Source organism: Notolepis coatsorum (assembly GCF_963971535.1).
Source record: "Notolepis coatsorum genome assembly, chromosome: 13".
Taxonomy (NCBI): domain Eukaryota; kingdom Metazoa; phylum Chordata; class Actinopteri; order Aulopiformes; family Paralepididae; genus Notolepis; species Notolepis coatsorum.
The window spans coordinates 121,443,867-121,461,214 of NC_140177.1; the positions used below are offsets into that span (position 1 = coordinate 121,443,867).

Consider the following 17,348-nt stretch of genomic DNA (forward strand, 5'->3'; position numbering starts at 1 on the left):
TCGGGGTCTGTTACAAGTACTTGTTGTTTTCTAATGGCAGTTATATCTGCAAATGTTGCATTAATTCTTAATCGCATGGCTAATAGGTGACTAGGTTTAGAACCTTGGGAGTACTGCTGTTGTCTTGTGCTGCGTATTTGCATTTCCGATTTTTGTCTGTATATTGCATTGATCTCTGTTTTTAGTACGTTAACTTGATTTTCTAGTCTAGTTGAGTTGTTGTATTTTAAAGAATTAAATAACGTTGAGTAAAGCGTTTCCAGTTCAGACAGTTTTGTGCATTGATTCTTGCGCAATATGGAGGAAAATCTATCCGTGAAATCCTTGATCATACCCTTTACCGACATCCATATTATTCTGGGGTCTTGCACCGCGTTTGCATTCTCCCGTAGGAATACTGTGAGAGCTTCTTTGAGTTGTGTAATGAATTCCTTGTTGTTAAGCAGCATCGTATTAAAACGCCATCTTGGGGCCCGGGAAGATAGTATACCAAATGTTGCTTTTAGGAGTAAATAACAGTGATCTGAAAGCGCATTGGGTATCATTTCCACTTCATATTTATCAAATAGTCTCGGGGATGCAAAGACATAATCAATTCTGGATAATGTGTTATGTCTCGCCGATCGACAGGAGTACTTTCGGGTCGTGGGATTGAGTGAACGCCATAAATCATTTACCCCTGTAGTCTTTGACCAATCTTTTAATGCTTTAGATGCATTTTTTTGTTCGCTGGAAAAGGCGAGGTAAGATTTGTCCATCCTTGGATTCCAAATGGCATTAAAATCCGCACCTATTATAAATGAGTACTCGGGATGGTTTAACATTTCATCGGTTAGTGAAGTGAAGAAACCCTCTTCGTACAAATTTGGGGCATATACCGCTGCCAACGCTATTTTCCTGTTATTGTGTACAATCCTAGCTATAGTTATACGCCCCTCAGCATCCGACCATACCCCCTTTAATTCGATATTTAATTTACGTCTGACGACTATGGCTACACCTCGAGTTCTCATACCAAAAGAAGAGTGACTAATATTATGGTATGTGTTATCCGCTAACGTATCTATGTCTTCCTCTAAAATGTGCGTTTCGCTTAGTAGAGCCACGTCCACATGTTCTTTTTTCATCAGTGTGAGCACGCTTTTGCGTTTGTGTTGTTTGTTTATCCCACCAGTGTTCCATATCATTATATTCAAACTAGCCATAATCTATGCATGTTTTTGTGTAGTTTTTGGTAATGCTTCTGGAGTGCGAAGCTACAATAGATGTACATCCGATTATTGAGGTCCCGTTGAGAGCCGAGCTTAAAAACATATATATATACAAATAAAAATCCCCTATTTTCCCCTCACCCAGAGAGTCGTACAGGCCTGTGTTCCAAAAACACATCCTCCGCGTATGACTCTCTCCCTTAGGCCACCGGATTGCCCAAACTGAGCATTGTAATCCTAATCTTCCTATGCTAATTGCCATAGGATCTAACATTTTCATTCTAATACAATAGAATGTCGCTTTTGGTCTTGCACCTTCCCTTACTGTAATGAAATATTGTGAAAAATGAAAAAAAAGAGAATAAACTTTCATCGACATATTCATTTGAACCCTCTACTAACATATGTAGGAAACATCAGGAAAAAGGAAAAGATTGTAGAGGAATATTAACACCTTAATGTGAAGAACAATGGAAAAGAACAATGTAAGATAAATAAAAAAAAAAAGATAAAAATAAGGAGTGAGAGATAGAATAATACTCGACGTGGAGAAGCCACTAGAACAGAATTGAGTAATTAGATAAAATAGAGATACAGAGCCTTTTAGAGCTACAATGTGCCAATCTCTTCATCAGTGGAGTGATTACTTAAATTGTTAGAATAACCTTGTTGTGCTCATACGTTTAGGTGTGGTTGAATTTTTTTAAAGTTTTATTAAGGCCTGATTAAACTTCAGTCAATTGATCATATGCTATGTTTATACACACCGGATGTTAATGTTAGAGTTGCAAGCCTTCGTTGTCATGGTGCATTATATTCTAGAAGGTTGTAGAATACACTAGTACTGTTACGAAGGATCAGATTAAACCGAATATATATATTTATTTATGGATATATATTGAATAGTATTTGTATGTCGTTTGATATCCCTTGTATATTCCTTGTACATATGCACGGAATATCCCTTTAGCCTACTATAGCCCATAATAGTTCATTCTCTTATTGGACAAAGGACCAGGCGCCAGGGGACCAGCCCCTGGCGTCAAGTTCAAAGGTACCGACGAGACATGTCCGTACTAGCCCCGGCTCCGCTCAGGGATACGGCTACCGAAATGAGAGTGGCACTATTTGTTCACCGTGCATATAAATATGGCGCAAGTAAATGTAGAAGTCCCTTACCCTTCTTCCCAACATAGTAACAGAACGTGAAGCCTCACCCACGATACGACGTGCGGTGAAGTATGGCCTGTTTGGCCTTAGAATAGCATTGAGACCTCGTGCGAATTAATAACTGAATTGTCAGAGTTTGGCACTGTACCGTCGAGTGCGACGTATTTCTATCAAGTAATAATAGTCTATCGTGTATGGTGCATCGTGCGGTTAGAGTTCTAAAGTGACCAGCATCTCCAACGCTTCCTCGTGTTATCTAGAGTCTTATCCAGGTTGGGCCGACCACATGGCGCTTTCATCCGAGGAGATCTAGGCGAGGACCGAGGGACATGTACACTGGATTACCTACCCGACGACTGCTGAGCCCTATGCGGCTGGAATATATATTTGCTTTGGTACTGTGATTTGTGGAGCGGATAATCGCCGACGCCTGTGAGTGTTGGATTTACCCCCGAGAGGAGTCAAGTTGAGTCGGCGCTCAGAGAGACTGAGGTCGCCTAGCTTCTTCTTCATTGTGGAGCTACAGCCTACAAGAGAACCAAGGTGTATTCATCTGCGGATCAAGAGTCTATTGCACTGTCTTCTGTACTTGAAGTCTCCATAGATATCGTTGACCAGACGGTCTACTACCGACGGCTCTCCTACCCCCCCTACCGGCTTACAACCGGGAGGACCCCCTCCAGAATATCCCGCTATATCATTAAGTGTACCATAGATATAATTCCCTAAGAGCTAGGTTGTATACTTGCTTCCTGCGTAACCAGAGATTGGACATTCAGTGTTGATTTGCCTACGAGTACTCATTTGCCTTACAAGTGCATTCAAATGATAAATGTAAGATAAATATTCTATGTACCTTTTGCTCTATTAAATATTTGATTATTACCTTTGACTGGAACCGATTTCATTGTGGAAAGTGTTCATCATATTTAGATATCGTGTACTGTATGGCCAGTAGTTAAAGTACATAAAGCGGTAGTGGTTTAATGATACCATACTTATCAATACAGTCAGGGAATTGTACCCCTCAGTTACAAGTACTAATAGACTGTTGTTGTGTTCCAGAAAGCACTCGCACTTTTATAAGGCGCTGCACTCGCTCAGAGTCAGACTCTACGACGTCGGTGTATGAGCATTTAAAAGAGTTTTAGTTAAAGTTAGTAAATGTTTTGCACTTTGAATATTGAACTTTGAGGTACAACCTTAGTTTCATACCTCAGCCTGGTTCCTACCTCGTGTTGTGTTAGTACAGAGTTATGTCAGCACATGTTTATATGTTATATGTTTGCACAATGACTACTTTCACTTTTGGTACTTTAAGTATATTTAGATTATTATACTTAATAAAGACCATTCAAGCAGCAGGTTTTTCCTCATGTTTTTGAAAATATACTGTAGAGATGAAAGTTGCAGCTGCTACTAGTGTGGACTGAATGGGCGGCAGCAAAGCATTATGGAAATGCCAGTATTCTGTGGTTCTATTATGGGTTGTGGCAATACATTTGAAAAATAATAGCTTGCAGCAACGTATTGAAAAAAGAACTATAAACTATATATTAGTTAATTTTTTAAACTGAACTAGTTCATTTTAAAATTTGTGAACTGTGAATTGAACTAGTTCATGTAGAAAGTGAACTTTCCCAACACTGCTAACCATTGCACTTTACTGTACAGTTTTATTTGTGTCTTATCGCAACTAACTGTTGATTGTCGTCACATCCTTCCATCCACGTACACAATCTCGTTGCACTGTCTTGTACTGTGTAATAAGAATAAAGTGAATCTAATCTAATTGTTCCCTCATATAGTTCTTTGGTTGTTCCTACTGGTCTAGTGGACTGCTGGAGACATTGTTCCCTCATATAGTTCTATGGTTGTTCCCTCATATAGTTCTATGGTTGTTCCTACTAGTCTAGTGGGCTGCTGGAGACTTTCTTCCCCCATAGTTCTATAGTTGCTCCTACTAGTCTAGTGCAGGGGTTCCCAAAGTTTTCAGGCCGCGACCCCCGAAATAACGGTGTCGGAGAGCCGTGACCCCCACTATTATAAGGAGGTAAAAAAATAAATGTATTACAAATCTTTTTTTATTTTTTTTATAAATGTAAATGTATGGTTGAAACATGCAAACGTTCAAACGCACACGCACTAATAAGCATTGGAGGCTTTTAACCAGGGCCAGACTGGGGAAATCATTCAGGCCAGGAAATATAGTGCGAAATATAGCCCCAGTCAGGCCACTTTTTAAGCGGGGGGGTCTGGGGGTACACCCACCAGGAACATTTTTGTTACAAAAACTTAATTTCCTGCATTCTGGTGCAGGAATCTTTGAATTTGTACTCTTTAAATGCCACTGTTTGTGATGGCATCACAAATTATTGTTTAAAAAAACAGGCTAGCATATGTCAATAATTAGCAACAGCACTGATTTTGATTAGTTTTTTTGTAATGTCAGATTGGAGAAATAAAATTTCACACTCGTACCATAATAAGGGACTAAATTGTCTCCTTCAAAAACGCCATAAAATATTATATGTTGAAATAATTGACCTTTTTCTTTCATAAATCTTTTCAAGTTCAGCCCTGATCATAACCCTTTAAATGCCAGTGTGTGTGATGGCATCACAAATTATTGTAAAAAACAAACAAACACACAAAGTGAAATATTTGCAATATATCAAATGCAAAGTCGATTTTTCTGGGGGGATTATTACAGGCTAGCATGTGTCAATGATTAGCAACAACACTGATTTTGATGGATTTTTTGTAAGGGTCCCGCCCTTACAAAAGATGGAGAGAGATAGTTCTCCAACTTGTGAGTTTAGACTGCGTTACCCACTGTTGCAGTGATCTCCTGGTTGGTCCCCACCTAGGTTATCTACTGTAACCATCGCGCCGCTGCAACTAGAAACACTGACCTGGCCTGCTTCTAAATTCAGTGGCCTGACAGCATTAAAAAAAAAAAGGGGGGGGGTCGCGACCCCCACTTTGGGAACCACTGGTCTAGTGGACTGCTGGCACAGTGCTAACGCAGTGTGAAGAGAAGTCTGGCTATGAGAGACTATTAGTGGAACAAAATGTATTGAGATTGAAATACGTGTTGTTTCATATGAGACTGTAAACACTGTTGCTTGACTGCCATCACACACAATCGGTTCTATCACCTGCTCTAGCTAGCTAGCTAGTTAGCTCTCACCCTAGCGCCCCCAAAATGGAGGTTTTTGACACCAGGAGCTGACGCAGCCATGACATGCGTTCCAGGTGACGTTAACGTCACTCACATTATGGAGCCAAAAGCAAGACGGCAAGTCATACCTCTCGCTTGGCTAAATGTCTACTGAGGTTGACGCAATTCTGCCTTCCAAAATAAAAGCGTTTGGGGGGGTTGGGGGTTAATCTTTCCTAATTAGGGGGCCTGACTGAAAATGACTGCAATAACCCCAATTCCAAATGCTATAAAAGCAATTGGAAATGAACTCCTATACATTTTAAATGATCTACAGTACACACGTTTTAAGTACAATAAATCAAATTATTAAATCAAATCAAATCAAATCAAATTTATTTATAGGGCCCGACAACACACGTTAATGTCCCCATGGGCCGTACAGGTCTTATTTAAACAAGTCAAGAAGAAAACATAACAATAAGTCAAGAACAGAACAAGAACACCATAAGGTCCAAACATTTTTAGATGAATGCAAATAAAAGAAAGAATGCAAGCACTCCCAGACATACCCCACGCGAAGGTAAGGAAAAACTCACTAAACCCTAACAATAGGGAAAAAAGCTCCACAGGCAGTGTGGAGGAGAGAAACCTTAGAAGGGCCATTCAAGGGGGGATCTCCCTTCTTAGATGTTGGTGATAATAGTGTTGCAGACGGACAGTTGGTAAGCATGCACTCATGTGTGTGGTGAAACAAACATTAAAGGTCCCCTGTCTTATAAATAGCCTTTTCCAGTGTTTAGCATTGTTTTCTAGCAATGGGGGTTTGTATCAATGGGGTCTGTGACTCTAATTCTCATTTTGGCGGATTGCTCCAATTCAGTTGAGACAATATCCTCCCCCAGTGAACTAAGCTATTCTGATTTGACTCGCTATCCTACGTAGCAAGGAGCTGATCTGCAGTAACGGGTATATATTGTCATTTGAAACAAGTTACCAATGCATTGTCCCGTGGGAGTATGCCCCCCGCGGCGAAATAAATTAGTATCCCCCTCAATCTCTCTATATCGCTCTCGGTCTACCAGTGCAGACTGTGGGTGACTGTCACTCAAAGCGCTTATGGGCGGAGCCCAGCCCAAAACAGCTTGAAATCTTGAAGTTGAAAAATGCTGCTTTAGAGTACTTGATTAGAAATACAAAACAATGATTTTTTTGAAAAAAAACATTACAGATGTGTTCCATAGACTCACAGGAATTGTGTAAAGTTGCCCAAATAGTGAAAGGAATAGCAAGACATGTCCCGTTTAACTTATTGCAAAATATTAATTTGTCAAATAATTATCTTTTTTTATCTACTTTTTCTCATTTTTCTATTTTTCTCCCATCCCAATTTTGTATCGCCAATTCTCCCCTTCAATTCTCCCCTCCCCTGTCTTGAACGTTGCTAGACTATGCCTCCCACTGGTCAGCTGTAGTGAGGATAGAAGCCTTGCATCATGTGTCCCCTCCGGTACACGAGGAGGCAGCCTGTCGCATCTTTTCACCAGTGGCGAGGAGTAACGCGTGGGAGGCTCACGCTGCCCAGATACTTCCTGTCTCTGCTTGTACAGGCGTCACCCAACCGACCTGTAGGAGTCGCTGTCCACAACGTCCAATCCCCACCCATCGACTTTCCACCCACTACCTCTGCCAATTGAGATAGTATGACGACTGGCCCAAGCCGCAGCCAATGCTGACTTGCATTGGTGACGAGCGCAATCTCCGCTACGCCACCCAGCCGCCCCAATTTGTCAAATAATTTATTGTTTACCTAATATAGTGAATTTAGGCTCCAGCACATTCAGTCATTTGTTAATTCATTCATCCATTCATTCATCCATCCATCTCTGCATCTTTCCCAGCTGCTTGTGCTCTTGTTCTTCCATTCTTCCACCTATTGATTTGTCCATTTCTCCCTTCCTCCCTTTTTAATCTGTCCATTCCGCCTGTACTTCCTCTCCCTTTACCCCTCCTCGTGTCTCCTCTCTCTCTGCTGTCCGTACACACTTTTCTTTGTTCCCGTCACAGAGCAAAGCAATGGTGGAGGAGCTTCAGGTAACCCTGGGCAAACTGAGAGCCTTGGCAGATGGTCTGGAAAGTATGCACCAAGGCACCACTATTGGGAGTCTGACAGGGGGTGTAATTGGGGTCCTTGGAGGCATCACCACCATAGTGGGGCTTATTCTGTCTCCCTTCACTCTGGGCGCCTCTCTGATCGTCACCGGCGTCGGCATCGGCGTGTCTGTGGCTGGTGGAGCAACGGCCGGCGTGTCAAACGTCACCAACATGATCAACCAGTCCAACGACCGCCAAGCCATCAGAGGCATCATCAAAGAGATCAGCGAGAAGATGAACTCTGTGGTGGCATCACTCCAGGACATCAGCGAAGGCTTGGAGAAGCTCAGGCAGAACGTCGACTCTCATGACTTAGGGGAAGGCCGTTTCAATGCCAATAGCCTGCGGCAGCTAGGGCTAAGGGCCGGGAGGGGCCTGGGCGGCATCACCGAGCTGGCCCGGCTGGTTCAGGTGATGAACGTCGGCAAGGTAGCGGCGCAGGCGGCCAGGGCGGTTCGAGTGGCAGAGGTGGCGACGGGGGTCTTCTCCGTTTTCTTTGTGGCCATCGACGTCTTCTTCATCGCCATGGATGCCAAGGAGATCCATCACATAAGACAGGCGAAGGCCACGGAGGCAGAGGCGACCGGTGAAACGAGTACCAGCAGGCTGGAACTGATGGAGAGCGAAGCAGACTCTCAGCCGGAGACCGAAGCAGGCTCTGAGACCGAAGCAGACTCTGAGACCGGAAGAGTCATGTCGGAGACCATGAGGTTTGTCGGATCGATCAGGCAGACCGTTCAGAAGCTGCAGGAGATTGTGAATGAACTCTGTGAAGTTACCGCACTTATTCCTTGATTGTTTTGAGGGTTCACTTTGTGATCATTAATTTGGTCATAATAATGCATAATGTACACCCTTGCACTTTCATGATTTTCAGGACATGTGATAACCGGGACATGTAAACCCGTCTGCATGTTCCGTCTCGAGAGCTCTGCTGCCTCAGCACTAGGGTTGGGTACCGAACTCTGTACTTTTAAGGTTACCGACCGTATTACATCAATAGTACGGAGTACCGATTCACGTTAGCTCAATCGGTGCCACATTTCGGTACCTTATCACCCGCCCAGTTAGAAAATAATCCGAATTCCAATGATGCACGATTGTCATTTCATAATAGACACAGACCAGCGCAGACCTTAAATGAGTCGCAATTGTCATTTCATAAAAGATACAGACCAGCGCCGACCTTCAATTTTAGAAGCTACAGTTTGACATCTATCTATTCAGGGTTCAACAGCCCTGTGACAACTCCTTTCGCGAGTTGCACTGTTTCTATGCGGTGAAAACTCTGCAAGCAATAGGTCCAATGTGTCTAATATGATTAGCATCATTGCCATTCCTGTATGCCCATGTCACGCTAAAAACCTAAACTAACGTTAGTTGCTAACGTTAACTAAGCTAAGCTAACAACCCTGGAAACACTCACAGTGGAGAAATACTCTACTGTAGTCAGTTTTGTTTTCGTGGAGTTCCAATAGTGAAGAATGGGAGGGGCTGAGTCTGTCTCTCTCTTTCTCTTTTGCTCTACGTTCTATTTTACGTAGCCAAATGTTATACTATAAAAACAAACCCCCCCCCCCCAAAACTTAATAATTTCAGGTAATTAACATTACATATCTCTTGTCGTGGAATTAACACAACATTATGCATACTTTTGACAATAAATTAAATAAGAAATTGTTGGGCGAACCACATAACCACATAACTCGCTGAGTCGCGGCACGGTCGACCCGGGTTCGATTCCCAAACCCGTCGTTATTTGTCGAATGTCTTCCCCCCCCCCACTCTGTCTCCCGTTTCACCTCTCTCTCTCTACTGGACTGCCCAGTAGAATAAAGCGATAAACGCTAAAAAAGAAATCTTTAAAAAAAAAAAAAAATTGTTCTTACTTGCTTGCCTGGGTAAATAAAGGTTAAACAAATGTAAAAATGTAAAAAAAAAATTATTTCTATTTTTTTTACATACCGATAATTTCCGATAATACATTTGAATGCCAATATCGGTAGGCCGATAATATCGGACATCCCTAGCTATAAGCCATTCTCCTTTTCTGTGTGTGCACGCATGTCCCATCTCTGGTCGTTGGAAAGACTAGCCGAGGTCATTTTAACATAAATATAATAATACATAATAAATGTATACATGATCATGCAACATTAATATGGTTGTAGGAATGGTTTTGGAGGTAGGGAGGGGTTTTAGTTTGTGTGGTGTGTTGTGTGGTGTGTGATAACAGTTTTACAACTGAAATTTTAAGTGCAATGACAACAGTTACTGTTACTATGAGTCACTTATGTAATTTGACCCCCAAGGTTCCTGGTTCGATCCCCGCTCCTCCCCGCAGCCTATCAAAGTGTCCTTGAGCAAGGCACTTAACCCTGTTTGATTTGACCCCCACCTGACCTTCAACATCCACATAAAACACCTCTGCAAGACATCATTCTATCACCTAAAAAATATATCGAAACTCCGTCCCACTTTAACCCCATCAGATGCAGAGAAGCTTGTCCATGCCTTTGTCTCCTCAAGACTGGACTACTGTAACGGACTCCTGGAAAGAGCATCCAAAAACTGCAATACATCCACAACAGCGCTAGGTACTGTAGGTAGGTAGGTATTTATTTAGACAACAAAACATATACAGATTATTACATCACATATTTGCTTTAGTCAAGGATAGGAACGAAAAAGCCAATGACTTATTTACATCGTTGTCCATGGAAGTCAAGGATGCTTGATACATACACATACAACTCATTACAGAAAATCATTCACAATTATTACATTTGATAGCAATTTTGGCACAATCATTAATTAATACAAACATGCGCATTTGTTGAGACATGTTACACTAGCCTTGAGTCTGTGTGTCTCAGAGCACCCCGAGGGGAGGGGGTGGTGGTGGTGGGGGGGAGGGAGGACGGAGATAATTTCCGGACTCTACTCTGACTACAGTTTCTGTCAGCTAGGACCGGAGGGGGAGGAGCTGGGAGATGACTACCGTTGCCGTCAGCATAGGCGCCAGGTGTACACGCGGGATGGGGGATTGGGGGTGGGGGAGGGGGAGCCGCTTGCCACTCTTATCTCCCAGAGGGCCTTCGACTCCAGCAGCTCCCTGGTTCGACCTTGGTCCAGGAATTTGTTTTGGCTGAACTGACTGGCAACATTTATCCCAGCCACGTCACTTTAAATTTGATTTGAGTAGAGAAAAATATAGCTATTTATTTGAGTGGAGTGAGTTTTAACAACTCCGTCCAAATGACTGAATGCATTAGTCCAAGTGACTTAATCAGTTCATTTTTGTAGGTCCTGTGCGCGGTAAACAGATCCAAAATCATCTTATTGCAGTCCAAAAGCTTCGATAATCCAAAAATGACCGTCTTCAAGCTGGTAGCCCGATTATGATGTCCCAAGAGGCAGAGAGCGTTAGCCTTATTCTGCTTCTTGACGAAAATATGCAATCCACTGATTAGATCCATTTCGAGTTGATTTGAGTATAGTCCGGCAACCGGCACGAAGCACAGAGCATAGCAGCGTCGGGCTTCATGGAGCAGTAGAGGCGGCGGTAGGAACGGCCTTGAGGAGCCTGGGGAGAGGAGAGAAATGCGACTGTCTCTGGGAAGGGCTGCCAGGATCCTGATGAGAGTCCGTAAACACGATCACATAACCCCCATCCTCCACTCACTACATTGGCTCCCCATCCCGGATCAATTACAAAATCCTGATGCTCACCCATAACTGCATAAACAGACACGCACCCCTCTACCTTCAGGAACTCATCACTCCACAATCCTCCACCCGTACCCTGCAGGTAGCCTGCTCCTTCGGGTCCCCAATACCCGGCTCTGCACCATGGGTGACCGAGCCTTCTGCACGGCTGCACCACACCTGTGGAACAGCCTCCCCATCCAGCTGAGGGCACCACAGAGCCTGGACTAAAGCAGGCCTGAAAACCTATGTTTAAAAAGGCCTTTGACTGTTAGCTTTTTATAATTGTTTTTCTTGTGATATTATTATTTCATTTCTTGTGCTGTTTTAAATGTTCTGTTTATACTATGTTTTTAACTGTTCTATTTTTATCTTTTTATTCTGTATTTAATTTTTTACTAATAATTATTGTAACAGCAATTTTTCCTTTCCAATGTCCTGCTTTCTCTTGCCCGTTACTTCACCGGTATGATGGGGAGTGATCTTACGCAGTAGACACAGCAATGATGGTTGTCCAGTCGTGATTCCAGGTTTAGGGGTGTTTATTGCTGAAGTTGCAGTTGTATATTAAATGTATTGCCAGTGTGGGTTCTGTAGGAATTATATGGTATTCTATATTTATTTGGTATTTCTTTCTGCTTCTGGCTGCTGAGCTGCTGAGCTTCTGGTACTGAGATTCTGGTAAGAATGGTGTGCCCCTCAGAGTCTATACTTTCCGTAGCCGCATTTCTGCAGACCCCTCTCTGATTGGTTGAGCGAAGCCCCTCTATGATTGGTAAAATGAAGCTCGGGGGTAGACGCCGGCTCGGTGAGCACAGACCATCGCTATAGTTTCCCAACAGGAGTAAAGTCTGTAGCAATCCGAAGTGACATTGACCACCAGACTATTTCTCTTAAGGCATTAACTGGGTTAATTAATATAAATGTTATATTGTAACTGTCTAGTTACACATTGGTTCCGAAACATGTATGTTCCAGGCCGCAATTAAAACTTTGAATCTGAGAGTGCTGGTCCGCTTCCTGCTTTCTTCTAACTGTCTAGTTAGGCATTAACTGTGTTAATCTAAATGTTACATTGTAACTGTCTAGTTAAGGCATTAACTGGGTTAATCTAAATGTTACATTGTAACTGTCTAGTTAAGGCATTAACTGGGTTAATCTAAATGTTAGGTATTGTCACACCAGGATCAGTTGGTATGATGAAACGCATGTTATTATATGTTTGATTGAAATGTTGTGTCTTACTAATAATAACTAATTCCTTGGTCAATAGAAGTCTCTGTGATACTTTCTGAACATGATGTTCCCAAAATGTTTGGGAACATCAAATGGGCAGGGTTATAATAGAAGAAAGACAGTGTAAACAATATAATTAACTCTGAATATAATAATGAGGAAAAAGAAACAGGATACACAACAAGGTGCATGAGATGAATGCGAAATAACATAACGTTATGTTATATAATGTTACAATGTACAGTTTCTGACAGCTGGCTGTGTTGTCACGTGAAATAACGTTATACGCGAATCTGGTAGTACATTTCTTTTTAATCTTGATATGATAACATTACGCTCGCCTTTTGCCGCGTGACGAGCTAAACCAATCGGAGAGGGGCTTCGCTCAACCAATCAGAGAGGCGTCTGCAGAAATGGGCTCAACCAATCAGAGAGGGGTCTGCAGAAATGCGGCTACGGAAAGTATAGACGCTGCTCCTCACTACCTGTGTCCTTGTTGATTACTGCACCTGTGACCCTCTAAATACAACTTCCAACGAGCAGGTTGGCACTTTGCATGGTTGCATCTGCCACCAGTGAATGGGTGAATCTGAGGCATAAGTTGTAAAGCACTTGGGATAAAAGCAGTATATGAATGCATTACATTTACCATTTACGTTATCTGTATACTAGCGGTATATATATCTGCAACATGTTCTCTTTCACTTACTCTTAACTTATACTTAATTGAGTTTTTCTCTGGAATTCTGGAACCATAGAATCGATATCTAGAAACTATAAACTACAAATTCTAAATCACGTGTTTGCTAAACTCTAAACACATTGTATCATTTAGCACACTTTGTTCTCCAGGAAAATACTTTCCTTCCTTGTACGTGACATCTTTCCTATAAAAGCCTCCTGTGGACAGGTGTTGTAAATGAGCGCTTCGCTACAAACACTAAACTCATCTGATATTTTGTTCATAAATGTATGTTACAATGCTAATTCTACTGTAATGACTAAACTTAATCTGAAATGAGAGGGTGCTGCCCACCCATATCGGATGAATACATTAGGGATATATGTTCCATCCATTTCAGAATGCCAAAAATAATCTGGGATTATAATGATATGAATAAATACCAGATTCTCAATATATTATTGGCCAAATAATATGGTATGCGTTACCTATGTGATGTATGTATCATCTGTCTCTTTTCTATATATATATTAGGGATGTCCGATATTATCGGCCGACCGATATTATCGGCCGATATCGGCAGTAAAATGTGATATCGGAAAATATCGGTATCGGTTTAAAAAAAGAAAAAAACAATAACAATATTTGTTATATATATATCCAGTGAAATGATTAGTTACCTGAAATTATTCCGTATTTTGGGGTGGGAAACCCTGCATATATCGGTTGATATCGGTATCGGAAATTAAGAGTTGGACAATATCGGAGTATCGGTAAAAAAGCCAATATCGAGCATCCCTAATATATATATATACTTTTTTTGTATCCCCTTTCCCTGTTGCCCTTCGAGGGGACCTATTGTCCTCGCACCAGGCCATCATTGTGAACAAATTTGTTCTAAATTAAAATAAAACAAAAATAAAGAGAAATTGTGAGATGTACAGTATGTTCTTGTAACTACACACTGATATGCCCCAGCAGTCCCGTGCCCACACATGCACACACAAAATCATGCATATTGACACACAGACACACATGCAAATAAATACACAATTTTGCACATAATTTCTACTTGTGTGAGAGTAAACTGTAAAGAGATATTGAGGATGTCATAGTTAGAAATGTAATTAATAGTTGTGATGGTTAAACATGTTATCATTTAAAGATGTCATACTTAAGAATTGTGATATATGTTGATATAGAAAGCTCATGATGGAAATTGAGAATCAGTTTTTTATATTTAAGGACTAGATATTCATTTTCTATATACAGTACGTGGCTAAGTAGAAATGATCAAAATTCATGTTAGAATTACATTTATCATAACCATTGTAGCCTAATATAATGTATATTTTATAGCTTTGTCTTTGGCCAGTTTATACAAAAATAAAATACATTTATTTTATTTTACAAGTTGTCCGATGGTGTTTTATATTAATATTATTACAAAAACCATTTCTCCTTATGACCATTTCTATTATTCAGTTGTACAATCATAACCATTTCTATTATTCAGTTTTACAATCCTAACATTTCTATTATTCAGTTGTATAACCCTTTCTGTTAAGCCTACATGAGGCCAGAAAAGGACATCATTCTGTCATGGGCTGAATTGTGATCACACTAAATTACAAAATCATTTAGTAACATACCGCAAATATACAGTAGAAAATGTTAATGTTAGCAGGAGAAGATGAGGCACACCTTGCTTTGTGTGCTATTCTGCGAGTACAATACTGCCTTTCTGTGTTTTATACAGAATTATGAGACAATGTTGTGGTGAGAGGTTTTTCTACCAATCTTATCTTCACTTTATCACTGAGGTTGTGGTCATATGTTCAGGTCTGGACTCTGCTTACCTCAGCTTGGTGTAAAGGATATAACTGGTCATACGCAGTTGTAGTGATGTGGTTGAGGATTATTTTACTCAAAATAGTAACATTTGTATACGTCATGCACAGGTTTAAGATGTTTTCTCACTACAAGTAGTTACACTTTTACTTAAACAAATTAATTTACACATTGATTGTCTGAATACTTAAAGGACAGGTTCAGTGTCTCAGGAGATAGAATTGTTGCCTCCATCGTCGGTGTGTGAGTGAATGGATGAATGTGAGGAACAAGTTGTAAAGTGCTTTGGATAAAATCGCTATATAATGCAGTCCATTTGAACCTTTTGTCTATAATGATGACTAGTACAGGCCATAAATTCACTGATTGCTTCAGTATTGAGAAACTTGGCTTTGTTGCTGCATCCTCTCACCAGGCTCTATCTAATAGTAATACATCCTCTCACCAGGCTCTAATACATCCTCTCCTCAGGCTCTATCTAATAGTAATACATCCTCTCAACAGGCTCTATCTAATACATCCTCTCAACAGGCTCTATCTAATACATCCTCTCAACAGGCTCTATCTAATACATCCTCTCAACAGGCTCTATCTAATACATCCTCTCAACAGGCTCTATCTAATACATCCTCTCATCAGGCTCTATCTAATACATCCTCTCATCAGGCTCTATCTAATACATCCTCTCAAATACATCCTCTCAAAACAAACTGGTCAGACTACTGCTTGACCTTACTCCTAGAACCCACGTCACCCCTGCCCACTTTGACAACCTAGGATGGCTTAGAGTAGACGACAGAGTACAGCAACTTGCAATGGGCCTGGTCTACAAGATACACTACACGACCAAGGTACCCATGTACATGTCAAAATACTTCCCAAAGGTCAGTGAATACCACGATCACAACACCAGAGGGAGCTCCACAAATCATGTTAAACCCAGATTCGGCTCAAATAAGGGACTAAACACGTTTCGCAATTATGCCACATCAATGTGGAACGCCCTACCCAAAGCTGTAAAGGAATGTGGATCACTACCCACTTTCAAAACCTCTCTCAAGGGACACCTACGAGAGACTGCAATTCAACACTGGCCCCTGTAAATATCCTAACCCAACCCCCTCCAATGTACAGTCATTTACCTAGTATGGTTTTGTCAATAGTCCAATGTACAATTTTGTTTGTTTGTACAGTGTCTCCCCCCCCCCCCTCTCAATGTACAGTTTTGCCAATGTACAGTCATTTACCTAGTATGGTTTTGTCAATAGTCCAATGTACAATTTTGTTTGTTTGTACAGTGTCTCCCCCCCCCCCCCCTCAATGTACAGTTTTGCTTGTTTATACAGTGTGCCCCCCCCCCCCCCCCCCCAACCACCTCCAATGTAGATTACCAGGTATGGTTGTCAATATCCCAGTGTACCAACCCCCCCACCCAACCTCCTCCAATGTACAGTTTCTACGTCAAATGTATATACTCCCTTTTCCTGACTCCTTCTGTATCACAAACAGTACTGTATTTGCAAATCTGGTATGTCATAAATGTATAGATGTAGCAGTACTGACTATCTGTATGTCATGTATGTCATATATGTCCTGATGAATTGAAAATGGGGGACCCTGATGTAAACAAGACGAAAGTCTTTCTCTGGTCTGCATCCCCTTAACAATTGTGTGTATTGAGCTGTACTGTATTGTACCCATTCTGCAATCTGTTAATAAAGTCATCAATCAATCAATCCTCTCAACAGGCTCTATCTAATACATCCTCTCAACAGGCTCTATCTAATACATCCTCTCATCAGGCTCTATCTAATACATCCTCTCAACAGGCTCTATCTAATACATCCTCTCAACAGGCTCTATCTAATACATCCTCTCATCAGGCTATATCTAATACATCCTCTCATCAGGCTCTATCTAATACATCCTCTCAACAGGCTCTATCTAATACATCCTCTCATCAGGCTATATCTAATACATCCTCTCATCAGGCTCTATCTAATACATCCTCTCAACAGGCTCTATCTAATACATCCTCTCATCAGGCTCTATCTAATACATCCTCTCAACAGGCTCTATCTAATACATCCTCTCAACAGGCTCTATCTAATACATCCTCTCAACAGGCTCTATCTAATACATCCTCTCATCAGGCTATATCTAATACATCCTC

At 41.3% G+C, this 17,348-nt stretch overlaps 1 protein-coding gene across 4 annotated transcripts in view; it reads left to right on the top strand.

The window, feature by feature from the left end:
- LOC311239652 (uncharacterized protein) overlaps window positions 1–12,409 on the top strand; it is a 56,199-nt gene extending 43,790 nt beyond the window's left edge. For 2 of the 4 annotated variants that reach the window (XM_084328035.1, XM_084328038.1), the window contains one exon: window positions 7,612–10,576. In XM_084328035.1, coding sequence (XP_084184161.1) covers window positions 7,612–8,493 — 882 coding nt within the window. In that variant the 3' untranslated portion in view covers window positions 8,494–10,576. Of the gene's footprint in view, window positions 1–7,611; window positions 10,577–11,509 lie in introns of those variants that run through there. The other 2 variants (XM_084328037.1, XM_084328036.1) reach the window with 2 other exon arrangements.
- Window positions 12,410–17,348: the final 4,939 nt, after the last annotated feature.